Genomic DNA, 27,330 nt, shown 5'->3' on the forward strand with positions numbered 1-27,330 from the left:
AAAACAGCCCAGCATGTTGGGTCAAATATTTAACCCAACCGACTGAGTCAATACAACCCAGCGCTGAGATGCCAAAATGATTGCATTTTTTAGAGTGTAAACATCTTAAAGTATTAGTTCACTTCAGAATGAAAATTTCCTGATAATTTACTCACCCCCATGTCATCCAAGATGTTTATGTCTTTTTTTCTTCAGTCAAAAAGAAATTAAAGTTTTTGAGGAAAACATTCCAGGATTTTTCTCCATATAGTGGACTTCAACGGCTACCAACGGGTTGAAGGTCCAAACTGCAGTTTCAATGCAGCTTCAAAGGGCTCTACCTGATCCCAGGCAAGGAATAAGGGTCTTATCTAGCGAAACGATCGGTCATTTTCTATAAAAAAAAAAAAAATTAAATTATACACTTTTTACCGGCAAATGCTCGTCTTGCACTGCTCTGCGATGTGCCACGCATTACGTAATCACGTTGGAAAGGTCACGCATGATGAAGGCAGAAGTACCGGGCAAGTGTTCACAAAGCGAATGTGCAAAGACTTAGTCAAACGGGATTTACAAAAAAAAGGTAAAACAATGATGTCGGACGATTTTGAGTTTTTTGCCCTACATGTGTGACCTTTCCAACTTGATTACGCAATGCGTGGCGCATTGCAGAGCTAGTGCAAGAAAAGCATGTGTGGTTAAAAAGTATATACATTTCTATTTTTTTTTTAGAAAATGACAGATCATTTTGCTAGATAAGACCCTTATTCCTCAGCTGGGATTGTGTGTAGAACCCTTTGAAGCTGCACTGAAATGCCTGGAAAATCCTGGAATGTTTTTCCTCAAAAACCATCATTTCTTTTTGACTGAAGAAAGAAAAACATAAACATCTTGGATGACATGTGGGTGAGTAAATTATCAGGAAATTTAATTCTGTGAACTAATCCTTTAATTCTCATTATTTAAAAAAAAAAAGTTTTAAAAATATTTTACAAGATAAAAAGTATTTTTACAATTATCATGAATTGTAAACTGTTATTACATTTGGGGGGAGTTGTGCCAAAAGACATTTAACAATCTGAACTAACCTTGCCTTGTCATAAAAAGGTCAAATTATCTGACATTTTAAGAGACATATTGTCCTTCTTTGAAATCTGGTCTGCAGTGTCCTCTCTTTAACTTTTTTTAAAGAGCATTACTTATGCCAAAAAGTTTTCTTTTCAAGAATTAATTTGAAGAAGGTGGCATTTTTTCTTTATTGTAATATCAGAACAGTTTCACGCTGAAACTTTTGTCTCTATGTGCCCCCAAAAACAAGTAATCTTGCTTGACGTGCAAGAAACCTCACTAGTGGATTAAATCACTCAATTCATATGAATTACATTTACAATGTCTTAATGAACATTTTGAATCTTCACAGTTTTGGTGGAATGGACTTATGATATAAAAAATACCTTCATTTGTCTTTTGAAGTTGAATAAAAGTCTTACAGGTTTAGAATAATGAGGGTGAGTAAATGATGACAGAAGAACTATCCCTTTAAGTCTGATTGCATAGAAAAGTAAACTCATATCTCTCCTGAACCAGCCTCACAATATTAAAAATGTAATTCATGCTTTATGCTAACAAATATTGAAGGAAGTGTGGCAAAGTATAACATTTAGGAGTGTTTAAATCTCTAACCCTAATCATGTATGAGAAGTAATAACAGTACATACTACATAACTACTATTAAACGGGTGGGATTTCCACTCTTGTTCAGTAAGGCTGGGAATGATACAAGAACTCCCAGTGAGTAATACACTAATAAAACCACTCTCAACAGCCTCAAAGACAAACAGAGATGGCTAGTAAGCCTAGAGTGTACTGACAGACTAGAGCACCTGCGTAAAGCCCCCGCATACTTTCTAAAGCTGGGCCATGTCAAATTAAACCTTTAGTGGTTCATTAAAACACTCCCTCTTCAAGCGTTTCAAAATAAGCAGCAGAGACATCAAAGCTAATTTTAAACTATGACGAAAGTCCTCTGACATATTCTGCCTCAAGCTTTTAATAATATTGACTTTCTATAAACACTCCATAAATATGAGCATTTTCATGTTCAGATCAAAGATCTAGTTATTAGGGCTCTGTGATTAATTGAATTTTAGTTTTGTTTTGGCTTCCAACGATTATGAAAACATGATTATTGTACCCCGTTCCATTCTGTTTGTTTCCTTTACAGTGGTGTGGCTTTCGCTCCTCCTTAAAAGCCCAAAAATAACGTACAAATCAGAAAAATCATGAACGTGACTTTCAAAAAAAATACAGTCTACTGTAGGACATACACACCAAAATATTTCAGCTGGTCTTGGCGAGTAGTCACGTAAACAGTTGTGCTGCGTCCCAATTCGCACACTATCCGTCCTAAATAGTATTCAAAATTAGAATTAGTGTGTCCCAAATCGTAGTATGTTGAAATGAATATTCCAAAGATACCCGGATGGTCTGCTTTCTCCGGTTGGAATCCGAAGTGCAGATCTGTGCACACTCTAAAAGCTAATATTAGCCACAACCCAATGTGCATTAGATGAGGATTCGATTAGAACTACAAACACACAACGTGTCACACTTGTAATTTAGAAGCGGGGTTTTTGCAGTGTTAACCCCGCATTGCAGTGCCAAACTTGTACAGTGTGAAAAAATGCAGTGTTAAAATGTTACAGCTAGACGCTTAGCAACAGACAACCAATCACGTAAAATGTGAAGCAAGATAACCCAGGACTTTGACAAGATGATTGACAGGGCGGTTTAAACGGTGACAGGATGAACGTAACTAACCGACAGAGCTGTCCTTTAAAGACGCAATTATGATGAAGTAATATGTCCCAAAGCTACTCTTCTCCTACACACTCAAAAGTATGTTGTTTTCCTTCACAAAAAAACAAAGTACATAGGGCATAGTATAAGTACGTGAATTGGGATGCAGCATTGGTTATGTTTTAATTGAATGCAGGGCCAGTCCTCCCTATACACAAAGTAGTACGCAAGTTGCGTAGGACCCCCTTTTCCTTTTAAGCGGTGCGCTGTCACCCTTCCTACAAAAAAAGTCAAATCATGTAATGTTAGTATCATGATATAAAGTCGGACGTGCATGATACTAAAACAAAAAAAAAGTTAAAAGCGTACTGAGCTGCGAATGAGACGCTGTTCTCCAGGTGGCTTTCTGAGTGTGCCATCCGAGATGGAGTGAAACACGGACAAGTATAGGCTACATTGGGCTTCGCCCGTGTGCTTGAACAGACAAATACACACAAAAATAAGTCAAAATGTCTGTCTTGGCGAGTTTTCAGTTAAACCCTGTCAGTTATGTCTTAAGTGAACATAAACAGTTGGGAAAGTGATCGAATGCTTGTCAGTATTAGATCTTTGCATTTGGTCTTAAAGTGACAGCAGCCAATAAACCTGCTGTCTGCATCATTAATGTTAATCAAGTATTTGTTTTGTACTTTTGCACTGTATTTCAATGTTACTGAATACAAAAAATAAAAAATAAAAAAATGTTAATCAAACAACAAAAGAAAACAAGACAAAAATAACTCACTGCTCTTGAATGAATGACTTTTGTAGATATAATAAAAATCAAAGCAACTTTAATTCTGTTTCATTTTACATTAGATTATTCAATTTCTGTAGTAGGCTGTTAGCTGAATACTTATAGACTTGCACTGTTTATTTCATTTGCATCTTTTTTTTAATTGTATTTTATATTTTTTATAATTGTATAATAAATAATTATTAATTCTTTAATAATTTGAGAACTTTGTTACTTACATTAATTATATTATTCTGCTGTGGTATCGAAATTGGTATTGAGAATTGTAAAATTTTACTGATATCTAAAATTTTGATATCATTGCAAAATTATTTCCAGCAAATATATACTTAAATATCGCTATTATTAAATAAAATAATCGTATAAGATTTTGATCATATGGCACACTCATAATCATTAAATAATCATGATTAAAATATTGACCAAAATAACTGTGATCATGATTTTGTCATAATCAAGCAGCCCTACTATTTATAAATGTTCCCTGCACGCTGACTGGAACGCTGTAACATAATATTAGTAACACTTTACAAAAAGGTCTCATTCATTAACATTAATTAATGTATTAACCAACATGAAATAACAATGAGCAATACATTTCATCTCCTATGATATGTTGCATTCTGCTATACCATAATTACAGAGTAAATATGACATCTGGTTCAGCAAATACCTCATGATCTTTCCCATGAAATCAGACCTAACTAAGCAACACGCATACTTCTGCTTACGAAAACATCAGATCTTTTAGTCTGCAACTAAAACCACTCATATTAATTATATGTATTTTTACATGTTCACAATGGTTGGGCACAGACTTGGGTCTGTAGATGTGTTCTTGAAATAAATCACTCTCATTGCTCTATTCTCAGTAGGGGTGTAACCTCAAGGCACATGCAAAATTAAAGGTCATACCATAATCACGATTATCCTACACAACAACAGGACTCAGTCAAGCCCCGGAGCATAATGAGCCGACCCTGGGCAGACAATATGCTAAGAGCATTGGTGAGATTTTAGCCCAACCCCCTCAACCACAGTTCATACAAGACCCCAAGAAAAAAGACAAGCAGAATCAATCATTCTAGGGTGATTTCGTTGGGGAGTATATCTGCATATATTTATAAAAAAAATTAAAAAAAAGTAAAAACCTGAATTTTTTTTTTTATTCTGAAAATGTTTTTTGAGTGCAAACCATTATTTTAGGGCTATGCAATTTGGGAAAAACTTGAAAAATTTGGGTGTTCGGTTTGCACTTGGATAAACTTTACAAGAACCAATGCAAACCTCTTTCAGTAACCAAAAACTGAAGAGTTTTTTTTGTTGATGTTGTTGTTATTTTGCTTTGTTTGTTTGTTTTTTCTGCTCTCTTTGAGAAATCTCTTTCCACTTGGAGTCTCATATGCCACTGTTTTTGAATCATTCAATATGACAATAAAATAGTAATTATTGCTGTTATGTTTATTATGATTATTATTATTAAATACAAATATTAAACAAAATATTGTAATAATGTTGTACTGTGAAATAAAAAGGAAGTATTTAATAAAAAAATATAAGTATTTATTTTATAGTACAACTTTAAAATTACAATACTAATATTTACACTTTAATTTCATTAAATATTTTTTTCTCTTTTTTTCTGGTAGTTTCACCATTTTGATCGATTTGATTTCAGTATATTGTGCAGTCCTAATAAGTGGTGCTTGCCAAGGGCAGAAGATCCTAGAAGATAATAATCAACACCTATCCAACCAACTACAGCATAACAATGCCCTAGCAGCCAGTCATAACACCTTAACAACTACATAGCAACGCCCTAGCAACCATCCATAAGACCTTGGCAAGTGCAAAGCAAAAATCTAGTCACCACACCTAATAACTGCGTAGCATCACCCTAGTAACCACCCAAAAACATCCTAGCAACCACTACCAAAAAAAGTAACACCTTGAAAATCATATCATTATAGAATTATGGCATTGAGTTTTGCATGGGAAACCAATTACACTTTGTTTAGAAATATAAAAATGTATTTGGAAAAAAAATAAATAATGGTAAAATAACTGCCAAAGCCTAACACAGCCCTGCCCTCAAGAATTTGAAGAGCTTTTGGAGTAAGTAGGCCATAAAGACTCCCCTCTCAGTGCAAAGACTGTGAACCCACAGAGACCAACCACAGAGAGAGAGAGAGAGAGAGAGAGAGAGAGAGATGCACATTGACAAAGTAAATTCCAAACAAATGACATGCCCTTGATGTTGCCATAATTGCTGCTTCCCTGTCTAAGCTCCGAACCAGGAAGAGCTTCAGTGAAAACTCTAAAACCCAACAAAACAAAAGGTGTGGCATGAGCCAATCCTCAATCACTAACATCACCCTCAAACACAAAAGAGAACAAGAACAAAAGCAGCATATAACCTAACCCAACCTGGGCCTGGCCGGCTAGATGCTTCACAAAGGTGAGGCAACAACACTAAGTTACATGAAATCAAAAATTTCTGTCAATGATCAACTTGGCATAATTCCATTAGGAATTTAAATGTACACAAAAAATCTGAAGCCTTTCTGCCTTGTGGGCCTTGTCGTGTACAAATGTACCGACAAATGCATTTCACAATGATGTAGCTCAAGAAAATGTGAGTGATGTGTACCTTGTGTCTGAGTCCTGTATAGTTAGAATGACTTAAAGAGTTAGTTCACCCAAAAATGAAATTTCTGTCATTAATTACTAACCCTCATGTCATTCCAAACCCCGTAAGACCTGGTTCCAGTTGTTTGATTTTTACTTTTTTTTTTTTCTTCAAATTTTTGTTTTACCTTTAATCTTTTAGCGGTAATGCTAATGGAGATGAATTAAGAGACACTATTTCTCTGCGAGGATTTTAGCATGCTGACAGCTACAGTAGTTGTTTTAGATTGTCTTCACAGTAAACTCTCTCTGATAAGCATCACTTTTGTACTTAAAAAAAGTAAAGAAATTGGCTGACTTTCCTGTTATTGGTTTCAGTCGTTATGCATAGATATTTGTTTGTGTACTATGATGACTAGTTTTGCGATGTTAAAGCCTTGCACCCTGAGGTCTGTTTTTAAGACACCATACAATGTTAAAAGTAGTTCAACTTTTCTGTTCCATTCTGTTGCATGATTCTGTTGAATATAAAAGCATTTCATGTGTGAACCCTCCTTAAAAAACAAGCAATTAGTAGACGACATAACTGCAAGAAACAGAACGTTATCATCAGCTGGTGTGGACACAACTATAGTTATCGTTATAGTTATCTTCATAGTTATTTGGCTTGGTGTGAACAGGCCTTAAAGGGATAGTGAAAAAAAAATGAAATTTCTGTTATTAATTACTTACCCTCATGTCGTTCCAAACCTGTAAGACCTTTGTTCATCTTCAGAACACAAATTAAGATATTTTTGATGAAATCCAAGAAGTTTCTGAACCACCCATAGGAAGCAACATCATTGCAACTTTCAAGGCCCAGAAAGGTAGTAAAAAACATTGTTAAAATAGTCCATGTAAATACAGTGGTTCAACCTTAATGTTATGAAGTGTGGTTCAGAAACCGCTCGGATTACATCAAAAATATGTTCATTTGTGTTCCAAAGATGAACAAAGGTCTTACAAGTTTGGAATGACTTGAGGGTGAGTAATTAATAACAGAAATTTCATTTTTTTTTCACTATCCCTTTAAGGCCTGTTCACACCAAGCCAAATAACTATGAAGATAACTATAACGATAGCTACAGTTGTGTCTACACCAGCTGATGATAACATTCTGTTTCTTGAAATTATGTCATCTGCCAATTTAAATGCTTGTTTTTTAAGGAGGGTTCACACATGAAATGCTCTTATATTCAACAGAATCATGCAACAGAATGGAACAGAAAAGTTAAACTACTTTTTAACATTATATGGTGTCTTAAAAACAGACCACAGGGTGCAAGGCTTTAACATCACAAAACTAGTCATCATAGTACACAAACAAATATCTATGCATAACGACTGAAACCAATAACAGGAAAGTCAGCCATTTTCTTTACTTTTTTTTAAGTACAAAAGTGATGCTTTGGCAGTAGTAGTGATGCTTATCAGAGAGAGTTTACTGTGAAGACAATCTAACACAACTACTGTAGCTGTCAGCATGCTAAAATCCTCGCAGAGGAAGCATTACCGCTAAAAAATTAAAGGTTAGACAAAAATTTGATGAAAAAAAAAATAGTAAAAATCAAACAACTGGAACCATCCTTACTTTAGAGGCATTATGGATCTAAATCTAGTTTGATAGACCTAGTTTACAGCACCACTGTTTAGAGGAAGTGAAACAGATCATTGGTGCTTGTTTGGTTTCCTGTTTTGAGATTGATTTTGACTGTGAATAGCAGCATGTTATGTAACAAGTCAAACAAATCTCAAGTATGGCTTTGTAAAGTTACAAATATGAATAGATCAGTTCTAAAAATACAAATCCTAACTTTGTAAATAGATTTCTTGACAGTAATGAGATAGCAAAAAAAAAACAAATACATCAAACGTCACCTTTTAGCAAAATGCACATGTGCCAAACTAGTTTTTGAAAGGGAGAATAAACAGGTTTCCTAATGTTTGCAGTTTCACATTCCCTTCAGGATTCACTGATAAATCTAAGAGATCTTTATTAGATCTCACTAAATCCTAGACTTAACTCCAAACAGAACACATGACTCTTTTTCCGCTATAAATCACCTGACCTCCTTCAGCAAGGTCTTTACTGCTGTTTACATTTGGTTATAAATGAAAGTCACAATGTGAGCCTACAGGCTGTCTTTGACATGGCACATTTTCTGTATTATTTGCATATAGCGTTTTTATATTGTTTTCTATAATTTTTACTCCAAGTTGCCCTTTGAAATGTTTAGTGTTGTTTAAGTGTCCAAATTAGTTTCACTGTATAGCACAGAATCTCCCTTAGACAGTTATAACTTGTTTGAACTGATGTCTAGCAGGAGGTATCTCATTGTAACTGCATGTGGCACGAACACCTCAAAATCCACAAGTTTACGAGATGTGTATGGAACATCTTAACAACTTTTCAAGATCAAAATACTCAGGCTAACAGGTCAGTGACATTCTAGTACAAGAAGTACAGCACTATGATGACACATCTTGAATTATGCAGTGGTAAATACAGTAAACCTTTGAACAGGTCATAAACACCTAACAACTATGTCTGAAAAAAATATCCTTAAAGCCTTTTTTGAACATTTGAATGTGTATTTGTACAGATTTCACAGCTAAAAAAAAATGTATTTGTAATTTTCAAGTCATTAAGAACATAAAAAGTGATTTAAACACTTTCTTAAATTTTATAAATTCTTCTTAAATGATTAATTCACTCAAAACTGAAAATTCTGTCATTATTTACTTCACCCTCATGTGGTGCCAAAACCCATATGACTTTTTTTCTTTAGTGGAACACAAAAGAGGATATTAGGCAGAATAAAAATAAATGGTGACTGCAATATTTCCTTGTGTGCCCCACAGAATAAAGAAAGTGATACAGGTTTGAATGAAATGAGGGTGAGTAAATTTGTTTTTGGGTGAACCATCATTTTAAGCCGCTTCTTAAAGACATCAAATTTCTTTAATACATGTCTAGTGAGTGAAGTCTCATCAGATATTATGCTAAATATAATATATTTACCTTTTTTCCTGTTGAGCCAGTCTTCGAGAGGCAGGATCGCCCAAGGGAAAGGTAGCCCCCAATGACCTCTATCTCTTCTGCAGCAGGGTAACGCTTTTTAATCAGGGTGCCCAGATGGGCATAAGGGGCTTGTGGCGTGCTCGGAGATTCAGTGACAACATCCGGGGTCTCAGAAGGGTCAGACTGGGCCTCGGGCCTCCGTTTTGGAACAACTGTAAATGTATTCCCTTTGCGCCTCTGCACTGCAGGGCTCAGCATGGGCGGCATGGGCTCCACGACTACGTCATCAATGTTTGTGATGGGCAGCTTATCAGTTGGAGGTTCCTCCGGAGGTGAGACTGATTTGACAGGTGAGCCAATTGAGGGTGGAGAAGCTGGGGTTGGGGAGGTGGGTGTGGCAGGTGGGGTGTGCTGTGGAGACCCTATTTTGGCTTCTACGGTCACCTTCTCTGTAAGCTTTGGTCCGAGGGGTGCGAAAGAAGTAGGTAAGGGGGTTGGCACAGCGGGCTCTGAAGTTGCCACACCCACCAGGGGTCGTGGGGATGGTGGGGAAAGGACAGGGCTGGATGGGGCGGTGCTGCCAGGTGACGAGATGGCCGCACGACTCTTGGGAATGACGGTGAAGGAATTGCGAGACTGAAGACGCAAGTTGGCGAGCGCACGGGCCTGTAGATCACCGGCCGGAAGGAGAGAAAGATCCGGCTGAGGGGACGGACGGATCTCAAAGCTGGGCGATAAGGGGGGTGATGTGGGGCTAGGCGTACAGTCGGCACGGGCACGATGGCTCTCCGGGGAGCATGGCACCTTGGCTTTGGAGGCCCCATCTGTGCTGTCCCAGTCCCGTTCTCTAACAGGCTTGGACGGGGACATCTCAGCGTCCTCCTTGGGATGCACAGTGACACTTCTTCCCCCACTCCCCTCAAAACGTCTACGTGCAGAAGACACTAACTGAGGGGATCCGGAAACAGGCGTACTGCTCCCTGAGTCACAAGGAGAGGCAAGATGATTGACTACGGTAGACTGGGCGTTTTGGAAGACTTTGCTGTGTGGAGAGCCGGGTTGCGGAGACACTGGGCATTTTGGCACCACATCTGGCTTGGGTCTGGAGCTTGGCCTGACAGGAGTAGGGTCCAAGTCCAGGAGGTTTTCTGTGCTGCGCGACTTGGGCTGCAACTTGCCATAATTACTGTCAAATTTCTGTAGCATGCGACTCACCCTCCCTTGCCCCTCTAGCGGAGCGGAAGCCGGTCGTCCCAACGTGCTGAGGTTTTCCTCGCTTTTACTAAGCGCAGTATCGTAAATTACCACTTCCTTCGCGCGTATCTCCGTAACCGGACTACCTCTTCGATCTAAAAGGTCATTGAGAGAGCTATATCCACTCACCGTGCCGTTCTGCTGTAGTTTCGATGCGTGCTTTAAACCACATCCTTCCGGAAAGTACTCAGGGTCGGATTCAATGATGATGATATTCTCAGCGCGTATAGTCCGTATCCCGGGAACGCTGCCATATAACTCGAGGATGTGCTGAACGGGTCGCGCGGCGTTCTCTTGGCTCTGACGCTTCTTGCGTTCTTTCTCCAGTTTAATGAATGGGTTTTCCTGCAGAGGACCCAAGCTCTCTTGCAGCACCAAGCTCTCTTGCCCTCCGCTGTCTCTTGCTGTTCTCTCCTCCGAGTCGTACGAGTCCGCGGATGGCCAGTGCTCTTTTGTTTTCACCGGTGACAGATCCGGGCTTTTGGTCGCGCGCTTGGCAGCAGTAATGGTATAGTTCCTGCTAGAATGTGCGCTGGTAATATCATCCTTGCTTTTGCTGGCCGTTACCTCGCCGTTAAGTCGCGATGCGACGGACTCGGCACCTGCTCCGGACCCGCCGCCCTTCGCCTTTCTCCGCTCAAGGATTTCGCGTTTCCAGGCCGGCATCCTCGGGCTCTCCTGCCCTGGCTCTTGGCGAAGAACGCGAAGATCCCCGCCCGACATTATGGGAGAAACAAGGTTTATGGGCAAAAGTGTGAAATAGAATATTCTCTCGCTGTACCTGCAGCGCCTCTTCTTATTCGTCCTCGTACATCATTGCAGCCGCAACAATGTATCCTGCATGATGATGATGTGCCAGTCTACCGACACGACCCCGCCCTCGGAAAGTGACGTCAGCCTTTCGTCTCAGGGTGGACACCTCATTTGGTCATTTTGACTTGAGGCACACCTTTTGTTTTAGCATATGCCCCGCCCACCTACCCTCTACTACTGTGAATATTAAAGCGAGCCCTGTCAATCAAACATAGCGAGACCCGCCCATTTCATAGCTTTAACCCTTTCCGCATTATTTCGGAATTTACGTTATGAATGGACAAAACTGCAAGCTGTTTAGAGCAATACAATACGAAAGATAACTTGAGTAAGTGAAAAATAAAATAATTCCTTGTGTGTTTGTCCACACTTGGTGAATAATACTCGTTTTGATTATAATAAATTATCTATTATCTATTTATTATAAATAATATCTAAACTGCAAAGAATTATAGGCCTATATGCTGTTTTTCGAAGGAAATATAATAAGCAATTCATTTTTTAAATATTGAAAAGCTGAACTTATTGAAAGTTCAGTGATTAGTTATATGACTATATATAGTTACATTACTAATTTTTTATTTTTAAATTATTTTTATATTACTAAATTAACAAACATTTTAAAACTCTATATTAATAATACTATTTTTGGATCAAAAACGTATGTTTGATTAAATAAATCTAATAAAAAGTACAGCAATGTCATGTGATGGCGTGGTACAACTACTCTCCTCGTCATAATCTAGTTTTAAGATTAAATGGAACATGAATAAAGATTATAGCAAGACATCATAAGTACAACGCGTCAAGCTATTTATAAACCAGTTTATCCAAATATATGGCTGTAGCCTATTATGCACCTAGGCTGTGAATTTAGATGACCTCAGAATCATTTTGAAGACAGGAAGAGAGGACAGGAAAACGTGTTCATTTAAGATATGGTGTGCGACCTTTAATACAATTGTTGCCATTTACAGCCACAATGGGTTGCAATAAGCACTGCATGTCCAGTTTGGCAATTCATTTTTTTTTTTTTAAAAATGCCTAAACATATGTTCAAGGAAATATTTTATGCATAATAAGTGCATAAAAGTCCAAAGACCAAGAATAACATGACTTGTTATTTAAAGTAACACAGCCCTTGCTAATAGGACATAAATAGAAATGCTTTCTGTGTCTCTATTATACATAACCTAAATGGTAAAGGACATCTAATGCAAAAAACAAAAAAACAAACAAAAAAAAAAAAACAACATACTGTTACTTCTGCAGTTTAATTAGACAAAAGAGAAATTGTGAAGTGTTGATTAAAGCTACAGTGCCATCTAGTGATTATTATACAACATGTTTTTAATGCATCAACTCTGTTTTCTTTTCTTTTCTTTCCCAACAATCTTTCAAAAATAAACTTTTTTGGGTCACTTAATGACTAAAATTTTTAGGTCACTTCAAGGCATGGTCATAAACCAAGGAGGAAGATCAAGGGAACAGTGAATGTTTGAATGTTGATGGTTTATTTACAATTGTACAAACAACAATAAAAGGTAATAACACAGATAAAGCAACATTTACAGTATTCAGAGAAAATCCAGACCAAATCTCTCATAGCACTTAAGGACAATAATAATAATCAAAAATTGCACATTACTTTAAGCATTGTTTAAAATGCCATGTTTACATGCTGAAGCCAGAAATTCAGTTGAATACATAAAAAAAAAAAAAAAAAAAAAAAAAGAAAGAAAGAAAAAAAAAGGTCACAATGATTTTGCAGTTCACAACAATTCATTCCTCCTGGTTTGAATGACACCTGCAGGAGTCCATTTCATTCACATAAGTCCATTGGCATGTGTGCAGACCATTTGTCCTTTAATTGACACGACAAGCACGAATCATGAGCAGCTGCAGAAGGATGAAAAGCGGGGAAACAATAAGCCCGAACCACAAATCACGTGCCTGCTCCTGTTCAGCCAATTTCTGGCATAGCAGCACCTCACACACCAGCTTAAGGCTGAGCACGGTCAGCACCCACAGCAAGCGCAGCACTGCAAGCCGCTTCTCTCCTTCTTGATAGAGGCGGATGGATACAATGGCTGTGAAGTAAGTGCTGAGGCCATCAGCAGCGAATAAGGGTGAGAAGACAAGCCACCAGCTCATCTCAAGAGTCTGCTTGTCAAGGTCCATGTGCAGGGCAACCAGTACGCTGAAGACCAGCAGCGCGCCCAAGTGGAGGAACAGCTCGAATGTGGCAAAGCCCAGCCATTGCACCAGCTCTCGCAGAGAGAACAGCATTATTAATGGGGTAACACTGAGCGTTGTTTACTTGGGAGACTGAGGTCAAACACTAGCCTAAGAAACTGGAAGTGAAGCGAAGCATTAAAATATGTTAATGGATATTCAAGTCTATGAAGAATCCTCCACTTAAGAGTGTTTCACTATTTTGGCAGCATCATGCTTCTTTTGAGATGGATCAGGTCCACCTTCTGACTTCTGATTCATTTGACTGCTCTATCAAAACCTGAAGAAAAAAAAAAACAGGGGAAAATACTTCATTACCAAGATGCAACTATAAAAAAAATGCAACTAAAATTCAAGTTTCTAATTGTATGGAAAACACTGATACCATGATACACAGATAGAGTCAAATAGCTATTCTAATGTATATAATGGTAGTGAATTGTTATTATTATATTAGCCTACCATGGTATTTGCTTGGGATTTACTACCATGTCAAAAATATGGTTGACTGTATTCTGTGGCTATATGAATAACATTTAAATCACCAGTACTGCCTTCAATAAAGATTATTTAACAATCCTGAACATCATAGCTTCTGTATTCTAAATATACATTATAATCTAGGTTAACAATGTCCAGATAAACATGTTATTACTAAATTAACGTCCATCATTTTGCGAAATTTAATTTGTAAGTATAAACAGGCGAGCTGTCAGTTAGCATATGATGACGAGTACTAAATGTGTCAATGATATATTGAAAAAACCTTTTACCTTACATGTATCATTAGCAGTGATGGTTGAAGGCAAACAAATAATGATAACCTACATTTTTAAATTGTCGTTAATGAACGGATGGATTGACAGCGGTGGATAAGCAACTGTAATGAACACAAGCTAGCTGAGATGAGCTATTTACCTTCCAATAGGAGCCCGGGGAAACATCGCGAGATTTCACATACGAACCACAAGAAATATCGCGAAACCCTTGAAACTGGAAATTTTCTACGGAGGCCGAGAGGCAGAAAGACTAATGAAATCAACTAGCATGAAAAGGAGAGTTGATACAACGGGCGGGGCTTATAGGCCCCAGTCTCTTCAGCACTCACTATGAGCATACGTTTTGCTATTTTAACTCTGTATTTTGTATTGTATGGCTGAATGGTTAGTAAGAAGCAATATTCAAGTTACCGCTAAAATAAAAAGTAGCCAGTGCTATCAAGTGATACCTGTTACTTTTCTCTGCGCTGTTTTGGATGGCTCAATCAAAGACGTTTGTGATTAAATAATAAGTTTCAGAAATTTTGTAAAGCTTACAGGAACATATTTACTTTTATATCTCATGTACAAGAGCTTGGTATTTATATATTTATAAGATTATACTTTTTATAGTGCTGATGCCCCCAATAAGACAAAAACGTACTAGATTTGATTGTGGCTAAATGAAGAATTTGCCATTCTGAGCCACCAAGCGCCACCTAGAGGAAGACTAGTTTTGTCTACCAGGAAATAGTTGATAGAGAGCAACATTTTCGTCTCAGAATGAAACGCACACACACACACGCCGTTTGAGGTTCAAGGAGCAACACTTCCACTTAGCAAGATCTGGATAATATACTGTTTCCCATTCTAAATACAAAGTAAGTTCATCTCAGTTGTATATACTGACATGCTTTCTGATGTTTATGAAATGCTTGAATTGTTATGCCTTTTAACAGTCAAGTCTCAAGTCTCCGTAACATTTACATTATACAGTATTATGCAGTATTAAGTACGGTCACTATTAGCTTCAAAAACCTGTCAAAATGTTACCAGCATCAGCTGTGCACATCTGCCTCTCAGATGTGTACCAGATATTAGAGTGTGTAATGTAAGGACTGCTTTTGAAAGTTTTTCATTACATTAAATCTCAAAATGTCTTGTCCGCCAGTATTTCTGCATGCCTGCTTCAGATGTATGGCAGGCAGGAATGTGTCAGAATCACTCATTGCTCATTCGTTCAGAAGATTTATTTTCATAAAATCAGTGGACGGAATAACACAATTACCCAAGTTCCCAACCACTCAGGATGTGTTCATTCAATTGAGATAATTTTTTCTTTTTAAAAATAGATTTAAATCATTTTTATTATGATTATCATTTTTATTTTTAATAATGTAAATGTCAAAATAAAATGCTAAATGATTTAATTGTTTTATACTTTTAATAATTGAATTAATAATTCGTAACAATTAAAACAAGGAAACAAAACTAATAATCTTTTTCTTTTTCTGCAGTGTATGTAACTATGATTCATAATTTTGCAGTTACATCACATGTGAGATGATTGTGTAATTGTGTGTCTTCTATTTTAATCTACAGAACGATGACACAGCCGGCAGACTCCATTCTACACAGCGGTTACTTTCACCCCACTCTCCGATACTGGCAGACCTGTGCTTCAGACCTTAGACCAGATAACCTCATATATCCTATCTTCATTACGTAATGTCTTCCCCCTCATTATATTTATTTGTTGATGGTATATAGGTTCAGGAGTTAAAGGCTTGTTTAAAGTTGTTTGAAGTTGCTTGTTTAAAGGTACTATTGTCTGTTTAATTGAAGACATATATAGTTGTGTCTCTCTCCAACTGATTTTAACAGTGACTGTCCTGATGCAGTGGAACCAATTGCAAGTCTACCTGGTCAAGCGAGGTATCATCCTTCACTGTCAAACACTCATTTTTTTTATCCTCTCATCTTCGTTTCTCAACTCTTACCAAAGTAACAAGTATCATTGAATTGTCATTGGATTAAGGAATGTAATGGATTACTAATGAAATTTAACATGAAGCTAGACTGTTATGATTAATTTTAAACATTTAAAGGAAAACTGGCACTTGACATTAATGATGTTCATAATAGTTTGTTGTTGTTGTTGTTGTTGTTTTTAAACAAAGTGTAAAGTCTTTAACCTTCAGAAAGTGTTGTTTATCTTGCTCAGGACCTGAACCCTGTTATAAAAGTTTGGGACAGGGATGAATACTATTTAGAACCCTAAAAAAATGTGTACAGTTTAGCCTGAATTAAGCTGTCACTCAATAGGGGTACCTAGTTTGGGACCAGAGGTTGATTTGTAGTTGCCTATTTTATTATTAATTAATATATTCATTTTTATATTAGTTTAATAATTTAGTTATCTTTGATGTTTTGCTTAAGACTTGCATAAGAGACTCTAGAATGACTATGGGCAAAAAATTTGAAATATACAATATGTGTATAGTTGATATAACAAAGATGGAGCTTGCATGTAAAGTTTGGGCTGGTGGTCTGAGATAAGATTCATGCAGGGTGGAGCTGGAGGTAGCCAACAAAGAACAAAGATAAGCCAAGGATCCGTTTATTCTGGGTGGTTAAGTCTTCTTGTTGCTTTTGTAGTCAAAGTGAGGTCTGGTTACATAGTCATGTAATATAGACTGCATTCAAAAATGAATACTATCATGCTGGTTGCTGCTTTCTTTAAAAAAACAAAAACAAAACAACAATATGTGAAAAAAAGCACATTATGCAGCAGTTAACATTTAGTAATAAACAGTATTATGCAGTTATCACACGACCTAATGGAACATTATGTTGCATGTTTCATTCAGAGTGAGATGTCTAGTTATCCCAGACTTGGGAAAAAACATTCAATTTTGTGTAAAAAAATGTCTTAACTATTTGAAATCTGATCAAATAATTTGCAAAATAGCAATGAGTAGTTTATCTATGTTACTATATATGGGAGAAATTTGCCATATAAAGGAAGCTCTAGTAAAGTAAGTCCTGTCTTCTAAATAAAATAGTCAATTGACAGAGTCATTGTGTCATTGCAGCTGCTGTTAGAAGAAACTGCTAGTGTCCTGAAACTCACGCTCAGGACTACAGATAGCGTTAGTGTGTCATATAAACAAAAATGAATGACAGTGTATTGTTAAGAAATCTTTAAAACATACAATGTTTATTCTGTTGATTTCAGATATGGCGTTAATAAGATAGAGGGTTTACTTCGTCCCCTTGTGGATAAAGGCCTGAAGTGTGTGCTGATTTTTGGAGTTCCTGCAAATGTTGCGAAGGTCATAGAGAAGTTAAATGGTTTCAGTAATATTGCTGTCATTAATTTAAGTCATAGAATTTTATGAGGGAGTTGATTAAATATTGTTTCCTTGTCTTCTCATTTCCTGTCCCAGGATGAGAAAGGCTCTGGTGCAGACACAGATGACACTCCTGCAGTCCTGGCTGTGAAGAAACTGAGGAGCACATTCCCTGATCTTGTGTTGGCCTGTGATGTGTGTCTTTGCCCCTACACCTCTCATGGTCACTGTGGTTAGTTTCCGTATTGGTTCTGTTTACATAATTTTTTGATTGTTTTTATGTTTAGTGTTGGGGGTAATGCATTACAAGTAACGAGAGTTATGTAATCAGATTACTTTTTTCAAGTAACTAGTAAAGTAACTCATTACTTTTAAATTTAAAACTAAGTTTTCACATTTATTGAGTGACACGTCTCCTGTACCTATGTTGAGAGAAATCGGAAGTAAATGCAGAGGCGTTGTGTGCACTGTGTGTACTTCTAGACTAAATGTGGGCATGCATTTAATCATCTCACTTGCACAAAAACACATTCAATATTGCTCAAAATGAATAAAAACAGTGGAATGCAAACTCTGAATACTATGCAAGCCTGCAATAATGAAATATGTTAAATCACACAAATATACTTTACGTATTTAATCTCACTTTATTAACCAGTGTCTTTGCTGCTGAGCTTTGATGATCCAATTAAACCATACGAAAAAGCAAAAATGACTTTAGTTAAACATCACATTTGTTTCTTTTTTTGTGTGTGTGTTTATTGCTTAAAGGCAGGGTAGATGATTAGCTTCAAAAAGTGGTTCAACGGATCACAAAACTCACAGTTCGGATCATATCACGGTTATTAAGTCACGGATCGGATAATTTTTCGGATCAGCACAAAAAAATAAATAAATTGGGGGTGGGGGTAACTTTCCATTTATTACTTAGCCCACTTTAACTACTCCGATACCACAGCAGAAACTACTAGCCTAACTAATACATTATTAAAGGCAAGTGAACAGACTGTAAAAAAGAACAAATACTGTACACCAATTACAAGCATAGATAAATACATCATAAAGTTACAAATAAAGTATAACTGTAGTATTAATTTTCGTGTACAGAAATTTAGTAATTAAATGTAAAATGACACTGTTCACTGTATAAATTTAATATAGATTAATCTTTGTTAAAGCTGTGTTTTGCTGTTTGTTTTACATGACAGACAACAGCAGCTATTTATAGGTTGCTGTCACTTTAAGAGTAAGACTCCATGCACACACACATCCGATAGATACACTTCCGAATTCTCACCTTGTTCACTTAAGACATAACCGAACGTGTTTACGAGAATACTTGCCGAGAGGGGTATTTTGACTGACATAATGCGTGTATGTGTCCATCTAAGTGCATTTAGGACGCAAAAGAGATATCAATTTGGAGTTTGCGAGCTATCTGTAACGCGCCTCTCTCTCTCTCTGTGTGCGCGCGAGCCTTGTATGTATGTGCGTCTGTGGGCACCGATAACAACGTGGCATGCGATACCGAATTAAACCCTCTTTTGCCTCTTCTAGCGCTGGAATGGTTTTATATCTATTTAATGTGTAAACTAGCAAGACAAAACACGTGCAAATGATAACCTTTTACTCTATTGCGGTTAAACTTGCAATTGATCCGCGAATCACATGCGTGCCGAACCGTGGGGCTTGGTCCGTACGGATCACGGATCAACAACGATCCGTTTAACCAATAGCTTCAAAAACATTTTTTTGTTATGCTGGTTTAAAGTCTCTTAACATCCCAATAGCAATCACTAAGTTAAGCAGTCTAAATGTATTTATTTGTATTTATATCGTCTGCGGAAGGCATATGGGTCCGAGGCATACGATTGGATGTCCTACCTACCTGTCAAAGTATGTTTTTACATACCCTCCTGCACCCTGTTCGCGCAGACCTCACGTCATCGGTGCATTTCATGTTATGCAGAGTTAAGACATAGGCCAGTCACGAGCACTGCAACCAAAACAGCAGCCACGTTTTACAGTTCCTTCTGAATTAAAACAATGACTTTATGCTGCATTCACACCATAACTAACAAAATTTGGAAACCTGTGACGTTATACTTTAGAGCGGGTCATGACTCGAATTTATGCGTTTCAATGGCAACGTGGCAATCAACGCCAAAATGAGTCTGCAGCAGTCAGGTGGTACAGCTCAATGCTCTTTAAGTTGTTTGTGTTCATTATTATTGTAATGTTACGTGCTTTGAGACATGAGATAGCTTAACGCCATCTCTCATGATGCTTTTGCTCCCTGCTGTATGTGTTCATGTGTTTTAGGGGAGGCGTGGCTTTGGAGAAGCTCTGAAGGGCGGGTGGGATCTTATGCTTTCAAAGCTAGCTCGCTATTGCTAGCCTCTCCGAAAATGACCTACCTTGCCTTTAAGTAAGGCTGCGTTCCACTCCACTTGTAGACACACACTCAAGAAACTTCCCTAAGCACTTCCCCTTGGGGGAATCCCTGGCGCCATTTTGAAGTGCTTTTTTAAATATCTAAAACAACCCAAACACACCTATATACATATAGAATGCTGCATTAAACAGTTTCATAAGGGGGAAAAAATTTAATTAATAAATCAACAATTATCAATAATAAATCGTGCCCATTGCACGAGTTCTGCCAGTAGTGGGCACTCGTGCAACGTAAGCAATGACGTACATCCGAGTCAACGAGACTGAGGGAAGTTAGCGAGGGAAGGGCATAAAAAACGAACTGGAATGCAGCCTAAGAGTGTTGAACTTTCTTCTACTGTGTCCTATTTTTCTACAAACCACAATGGCAGCACAGCTGTAAGGTTTGTTTCAGCTGCGCCCTCTTCTGGGCAGGAGTGAATTTGCATTTCCTTCTACCTAAAGCCCTGGGAATACTTCGGTTTTTTTTTACACACTGTCGAATGCACAGCCTTGCAAAGTATACTTCACTTGACTCGTACGCGTGCACAGGTGTTCGACGCATACGCAGTTTTGAGCAATCTCTCGCCACGAGTTACAACCCTTGTAAATATATTTGTTTTTTTTTTTTCATTCTAGAGTTGTACAAATGAGTAAGTACTTTCTAACTCTTCGCACAATCTGTCGTCTATGTAGGAATCCATTGTCGCTGTAGCTTGCATGCTTTCAGGTCTGTTCTGTTTATGCGGGTTTTCTTCGAGTACCTTGTGAATCAATGCCCCCAGGGCACAGTTGCCACCTTGTGGATAAACTAATTAATAATAATAACTAAAAAAAATTAAAAGCGCTTGTGCGACTGATTTACAAAAATCCGGCGGCACACGTACAGTACGCGAGTACTCTTCTGATGACGAAATTCGCTTAGGAGTAAATTGACGCTGACCCTCGTGTATGTGTAAAAAGTAAAGTATACTTTGGGCATTAGGCTTATTCATTTCACTTTTGGTGTGAAAGGGCCTTTACATTTGCTAAAAATAGAACTTTGTTTAAAAAAAAAAGAAACAAAAATATAACTTTTTTAAAAAGCAAACAAGCCCAGCCTAGTTTTTGAAAAGTAATGCAAAAGTAACATAACAAATTACTTTGAATAAAAAGTAACGCAATTAGTTACTTTTAGAGGCAGTAACACAATACTGTAACACATTACTTTCCCCAACCCTGTTCATGTAATGGCTCATAACCAAGAAATGAATGATATTAAAATTCTATTAAATTAAAAGTAAATATTAAATATTAAAAATAAAAGAGTAAAATACGTTGTGTATTCAGGCACATTTACATAATGTACTGTATGAAAAACTGGTTAACACATACAATTTAAATATCCAGCATTAACTGACAAAAAAAATTCCAATATTTGCTAATAACTGATATTCTACTTATATATATGAATCCTTTTTTTTTTTTTTTAGACCTAAACTAATAGTATATTTTCACAAAATATATTTAAAAAAAAAATTCTCATATGAGAAGATCCTGTGTTGTGTCATATGATCATCTGAATACTACTCACTTATAATTTCATATTTTCTATTTTATTCACAATGACATTTTTAAGCAGATATCTTTGATTTGGCATGATGCTGCATCCATGCTGATAAGTGTCAGTATAAATCCCAAGAACACGGTTATATTGAACAGTAAAACAACAGAGCTTTGAACACCTTTGAACATGTACAAATAATTACTGAATGCTCCTTTAATCATAAACAGAGTTGGGACGACTACTATCTTAGACACCTTTAGTCTTGTCTTTCATTAATCCTGTGCAATTTTTTTACCTGGTATTTTTAAATGAACCCTTAACAGTGAAACTACTATATTGTGTGATTTTTTACTTTCTCTGTGGCACCTTTAAGGAATCCTGCGTGAAGATGGCAGCTTGGATAATGCTGCAAGCTGTTTGAGGTTGGCTGAAGTAGCTCTGGCTTATGCTCGAGCAGGTTAGTCCAAAATTATATTCATTTATAGTCAGTTACACATAATATTTGCATTTTTGAATAATAGGTCTATAAAAGTCATCATCATCATATTAGGTCACACTATTTCTCCCCGTAGGTTGTCACATCATCGCCCCTTCAGATATGATGGATGGACGAATTGCAGCCATTAAGCAAGCACTAATCGCTAATGATCTTGGCAACAAGGTAGAGAAAACTCGCTTCTGTGTCACACAATATAGTTAAATAGAATATAGCAGATACAGACTCAAGATCTTTCCCCTTTCTTAGGTGTCAGTGCTGAGCTACAGTGCTAAATTTGCCTCCTGCTACTATGGACCATTCAGGTAGTGTACAAATATTCCCTTTACCACATTTCTTCTTAGTTCCTATTAGATGAGAACACCAGGATGTGTTTATTCTTTGTAAACCAAAATTTAAAAATGTCTCTGAATTTAAAGGGATGCTGCCCAGTCAAAACCTGCTTTTGGAGACAGACGATGCTATCAGTTGCCCCCTGGTGCCAGAGGACTAGCACTTCGGGCCTGTGTAAGAGAAAGTCACTTTCAAAGACCCCATGAAATCACTTGATGAGCATTTTTCTTTCCTGTGTTTACATATTTTGTAGCAGAAATTTACTGAAAGGCCACTTTAAACATTGAATCTGAACTACTAAAACAGCATTGATATAGCAATCCAGGACACTGAAGCAAATTTTGTATTACAGAAATGGCCACATTGACTAGACCTGTGTTTTTTTTCCTATTGTATGGGATACTGCAAGTGAAGTAAAAGTATAAAGTATAAGGAAAGTAAAGTTTTTTTTTTTTTTTTTTTTTTTTTGCTGGTAGGACCGGGATGTGAAAGAAGGTGCTGACATGCTGATGGTGAAACCTGGATTACCATACCTTGATATTGTGAGAGAGGTCAAGAATAAGGTAATAACTGTAGAGTCAGTGTATGATTATATTTATGAATTTTGAATCCTTTTCTGATACATCATGTTACATTTCAGCTTGAAAATTTGATCTTACATTGTAGAAATTTACAGTAGTCCCAAAACTGTATTTTTGGACACTTAAAGGGATAGTTCACCCAAAAATGAAAATTATCACACAATTTACTCACCCTCAAGCCATCCTAGATGTATATGACTTTCTTCTTTCAACCAAACACAATCATATATAAAAATTCTCTCTCTGTATGGCTGAGCTTGTAGGTAGATTCCCCCAGTCGTCATTTGAGATATTCAGATTTCCCTCCCTCCTCCATTTGTCTTTAACAAATCATATTATCAGGCACTGCTTGGAGAAATCCTTCATATAATTTTGAAATAATTTTACTACATGATTCAGCCTTACTTACTGCTAAGAACACCTTTAATATTCCTCTCTCTGCAATTTCTTTAAGCCCATATTTTACCTTTAATGATTCAAAACTTTGGATTTTACCTTTACTAAAGAAAGTGTAATAATTAGATAATTAGAATTTTGCTTAACCAAAATTCGGAATCTATCGTCTACTATGTTTGGGACAAAACTCTGTTGTATTTGCTCTAAATTATTATGTATCTCCCCTGTTTGAGGGTCCCTAATTCTATTAATAGCCCTATCTGCTTGTTGTTTCTTTAATCTATATGATAATAATTTAAATGACTCCCCCTCATTTTATAATAACTTTGTTTAAAGAACAAGAGCTTTTTGTTGTTCTTTAGAGTATATTTCCTCAATCTCTTTAACTGTTTTCTTTATCTTACATTACCTCATGATTCATTGTAACCCTGTGTTCCTCAAGTAACCTTTTCAATTTAATTTCAAGGTCTTGTAATTTCTGCCTTCTAAGTGTCTTTAAGCTAGATGTGCATGCTATGATTTTACCTCTCTTACTACTTCCTTAAGAGCATCCCAAAAATTCGACGGAGACACCTCTCCATTGTCATTTATCTCCAAATATGACTTAATCATGACTAATTTTTTTTTAAAGATTTCTTGATTTGAGAATTATTCAAGATATCTGAATTCATTCTCCAAACTGTTGACCTCGATTTCCTGTTTAAACACACATTTATACATATAGAACTATGGTCAGAAATATCCATTGTTCCCAAATCACAGTTATCAATCAAATGCAGCTCCTTTTTAAAGATAAAAAATAGTCTATTCTAGGATATGTCATAAGAAGACGAGAATAGTGGGTATAGTCACGACTTGTAATTCTCTCTATGATTCCTGTCTCTTTTAAAAAACCATTCACCTTATTACTTAATGGTTTTACTTCTATATTACTTAACTTGGGGATTAAATGTATGTTAAGGTCACCTCCACATATTAGTAACCATTAAGTCAAATACTTTACTGTAGACATTCCAATCACACTCTAAAAAATGCTGGGTTAGAAACAACCCAAGTTGGGTTGAAAATGGACAAACCCAGTGATTGCCCATGTTTGCCCAACATGCTGGGCAGTTTTATTTAACCCAACTATTGTTTAAAACTTACTATATAGCTGGCTTAAAATGAACCCAAAATATGTTAAAAATTAAAAGTCAGACACATAATTATTAGAGGCAACAATAATAATCAAATGGTGAACATTTATTAATAAGCAATTGAATAAATGTTTGTTTAATTATTATTCATTAAACTTAGTAATAAATGTTCATTTATTAAACATATTAATAAATTGTAATTTCCAACATATCTTACAGTATCTACATAACAATACCATAACAGTGTTAATGTTAATTAACCATATAAAGAACATAAAAAGGAAATTGTTCAAAGTGACCCAAACAGTTGTAAAGGTGCTGTATGTAATTTTTTTTTTTTTTTTTTTTAATACTAAAGCATAAATATACCATTGTAGGTTTGCAGAGATTTAGGAAACATGCTAAGTTCAAATACTTGTTTCTCTGAAAAATGCTACAGACAGTTATTCTACTTTGAAATGTGCATTCCGTGAATGATTTTGTGATCCCACCCACTGCCAATTTACCCAATAGTATTTTGACACCCCGGGTTGCCCGGATCACTGTGTGGAAAACACAGCGTATTGCCAGCAGATTCTACCCGACCTAAAAAGCCGCAGCAATAAAAACATTCCAAACGTATACATTAGCTGATCAACCTAAGTTTAAGGCTCGTCGCATTCCATAGTCAATTGTGCTCGTTCCTGTTGCATTTCAGGAAGATGGAGCGGGAAACACAACTCTTTCCAATGGACTCTTTTCACATTTCTGGGGTTCTTGGAAGTCATCATAGTTGGGTAAACTTCTATAGTGGTGAATGGGAGACAACCGCAAATATAATTTTTGTATTCCCATTTGCTCCAATATCAAAATAAAAAATCTATGATAACTTTCCACGACTTCCCAAAAGAGGGAAAAATGATTGCAGCAGTCAGGAGAGAGAATTGTGAAATTTGCCATCACTCTCTAAATACATATTGTTTACGCATTCAACCAGCTTTCATTTTTCATTAGAAACACTGGTAACACTTTACAATAAGGTTCATTAGTTAAACATTAGTTAATGTAACCATGACCAATACATTTGTTACTGTATTTACTAATCTTCGCTAACGTTAGTTAATGAAAATACAGTTGTTCATTGTTTGTTCATGTTAGTTCACAGTGCATTAACGAATGTTAACAAGATTTTAATAATGTATTAGTAAATGTTGAAATTAACATTAACAAAGATTAATAAATGCTGTAGAAGTGCAGTTCATTATTAGTTCATGTTAACTAATGAACCTTATTGTAAAGTGTTACCGAAACACTCTCACAGTGGTGCAAATTTGTTTTTATTATTATTATTATTATTATTATTTTACTGCCAAGGTAATGTCACACAAAGTGTAGCATAAAAAATATGAAAAACTTTACTAGATTTGCGATGTTGATAACTGTGGAAATGCATTATCACAGTCTTCCTGTTCTGTCTTCCATCAGCACCCTACTCATCCGCTGGCAGTGTACAACGTATCAGGTGAATTTGCCATGTTGTGGCATGGAGCTGAAGCTGGAGCTTTTGTGCTGCGCACTGCAGTTATGGAGGCTATGACTGCCTTCCGTCGAGCAGGTGAGAAGTGGGACACAGAAGATAAAAGTAAATGATCTGAATATGTTGAGGCCAGGTTCTTCGAAATTGTATAAAATAAATGACTGCAGTGCCTTTGGGCAGGACCTTGGTGTCTAAGTAATTTTTAACTAATTTTCCAATGTATTCTTATTTTCAGGAGCTGACATCATTATCACCTACTACACTCCACAATTGCTCACATGGTTAACTGAGTAATCTGTTGGTTCTCCTGTGAGAATAAACTTGGATTAAAGCAAATCTACTCTCTCTCCCTGAGATTAGAAATTAGGATTAGAAATAAAATCACAAGCAAATATTAGTATCCAAATCAGCCTTTTCACAAGATTTTTTTTAATATATATATATATATATATATATGACACTGTAAACCATGCTTTAAATAGAGTTTTTATATGTTACTTTGATGATAAACCAGGTGATGGCTCAACACTATTAGGAATGGAGCAAAGAAAAGAGATGATTACCTGGGGAGAACAAGAAGAGGATGAGTTAATAAAAATTAAAGACCTAACGAACGCCCATTGGTTGAGCAAAGTTAGGGGGCAAGGTGTAAGAGAAAATGAAAATTTTGACTGAGATTGTTAGATGTTCTCCGGCATCTCTGCTTTGTTGTCTACACCAATAAAGTCCAAGTTTTGCCATCTGGAACTCTGTGACTCGAGTGATTTCTTACAAAGAGGAGAAGACTTTTTCCATGACAAGCATTTTTGTAGCATACAGATGTTATAATGGTTTATGGGCATTTATCTGTGAGTACTAGGGGTGGGACGGTTCAGATTTCTCACGGTTCGGTTTGTATCACGGTTTTAGTGTCACGGTTTCTGTAAAGTTCAGTATGTGCTATGTTCATTAAAAAAAAATAGGACAATTGTCAAATAAAGATAAAGAAAATAAAAACAAATAATCTAACTACAAGAAATAGCACAAATAAATACATGAGAGCAAAGATACAAATAAAATAATCGATGCTTTACAGGTTTTTCAGGTATCTAACAGCTTTCAGGTACAGAAATTGAATAAAGTAATTAAATATAAAATAACACTTCATATAAACTTCTTTGAATAGTTAAATAAAGATGAAACATTATTGAAGTTACAAAATCTATTCAGTCAACAGT

At 36.5% G+C, this 27,330-nt stretch overlaps 3 protein-coding genes across 6 annotated transcripts in view; 1 reads left to right on the forward strand and 2 right to left on the reverse strand.

Moving 5' to 3' along the window:
• tprn (taperin) overlaps window positions 1–11,433 on the reverse strand; it is a 31,944-nt gene extending 20,511 nt beyond the window's left edge. The window contains exon 1 of the mRNA XM_051894542.1: window positions 9,264–11,433. Coding sequence (XP_051750502.1) covers window positions 9,264–11,240 — 1,977 coding nt within the window. The 5' untranslated portion in view covers window positions 11,241–11,433. The remainder of the gene's footprint in view (window positions 1–9,263) is intronic.
• A 1,390-nt stretch (window positions 11,434–12,823) lies between these two features.
• On the reverse strand, window positions 12,824–14,621 carry tmem203 (transmembrane protein 203). 4 transcript variants are annotated; one of them, XM_051895176.1, is made up of 2 exons: window positions 14,484–14,621; window positions 12,824–13,845 (listed from the first exon to the last, which is right to left on the reverse strand). In XM_051895176.1, the coding sequence occupies exon 2, from the start codon at window positions 13,617–13,619 to the stop codon at window positions 13,197–13,199; it is 423 nt and encodes a 140-aa protein (XP_051751136.1). In that variant the 5' UTR covers window positions 13,620–13,845; window positions 14,484–14,621; the 3' UTR covers window positions 12,824–13,196. The 4 variants fall into 4 exon arrangements, with proteins under 4 accessions (XP_051751136.1, XP_051751135.1, XP_051751134.1 ...); XM_051895175.1 differs by having other exon boundaries at window positions 14,344–14,490; XM_051895174.1 differs by having other exon boundaries at window positions 14,339–14,490.
• A 371-nt stretch (window positions 14,622–14,992) lies between these two features.
• Window positions 14,993–26,860, forward strand: alad (aminolevulinate dehydratase). Its single transcript, XM_051895172.1, has 12 exons — window positions 14,993–15,204; window positions 15,926–16,048; window positions 16,208–16,258; window positions 17,562–17,658; window positions 17,773–17,908; window positions 22,029–22,112; window positions 22,228–22,316; window positions 22,401–22,456; window positions 22,571–22,658; window positions 22,961–23,047; window positions 26,062–26,191; window positions 26,349–26,860. Exons 2-12 carry the CDS (start codon window positions 15,930–15,932, stop codon window positions 26,405–26,407), a joined length of 996 nt encoding a protein of 331 aa, XP_051751132.1. The 5' UTR covers window positions 14,993–15,204; window positions 15,926–15,929; the 3' UTR covers window positions 26,408–26,860.
• The last annotated feature ends 470 nt before the right edge of the window (window positions 26,861–27,330 follow it).

The sequence above is a fragment of the Ctenopharyngodon idella genome, chromosome 5 (assembly GCF_019924925.1).
Source record: "Ctenopharyngodon idella isolate HZGC_01 chromosome 5, HZGC01, whole genome shotgun sequence".
NCBI lineage: Eukaryota > Metazoa > Chordata > Actinopteri > Cypriniformes > Xenocyprididae > Ctenopharyngodon > Ctenopharyngodon idella.

Coding starts and splice junctions, on each gene's coding strand:
- tmem203 (XM_051895176.1), bottom strand. CDS start 13,619: ATGCTGTTCTCTCTGCGAGAGCTGGTGCAATGGCTGGGCTTTGCCACA.
- alad (XM_051895172.1), top strand. CDS start 15,930: ATGACACAGCCGGCAGACTCCATTCTACACAGCGGTTACTTTCACCCC. Junction 16,049..16,207: donor ATATATCCTATCTTCATTAC/GTAATGTCTTCC, acceptor TGATTTTAACAG/TGACTGTCCTGATGCAGTGG. Junction 17,659..17,772: donor TTCCTGCAAATGTTGCGAAG/GTCATAGAGAAG, acceptor TTCCTGTCCCAG/GATGAGAAAGGCTCTGGTGC.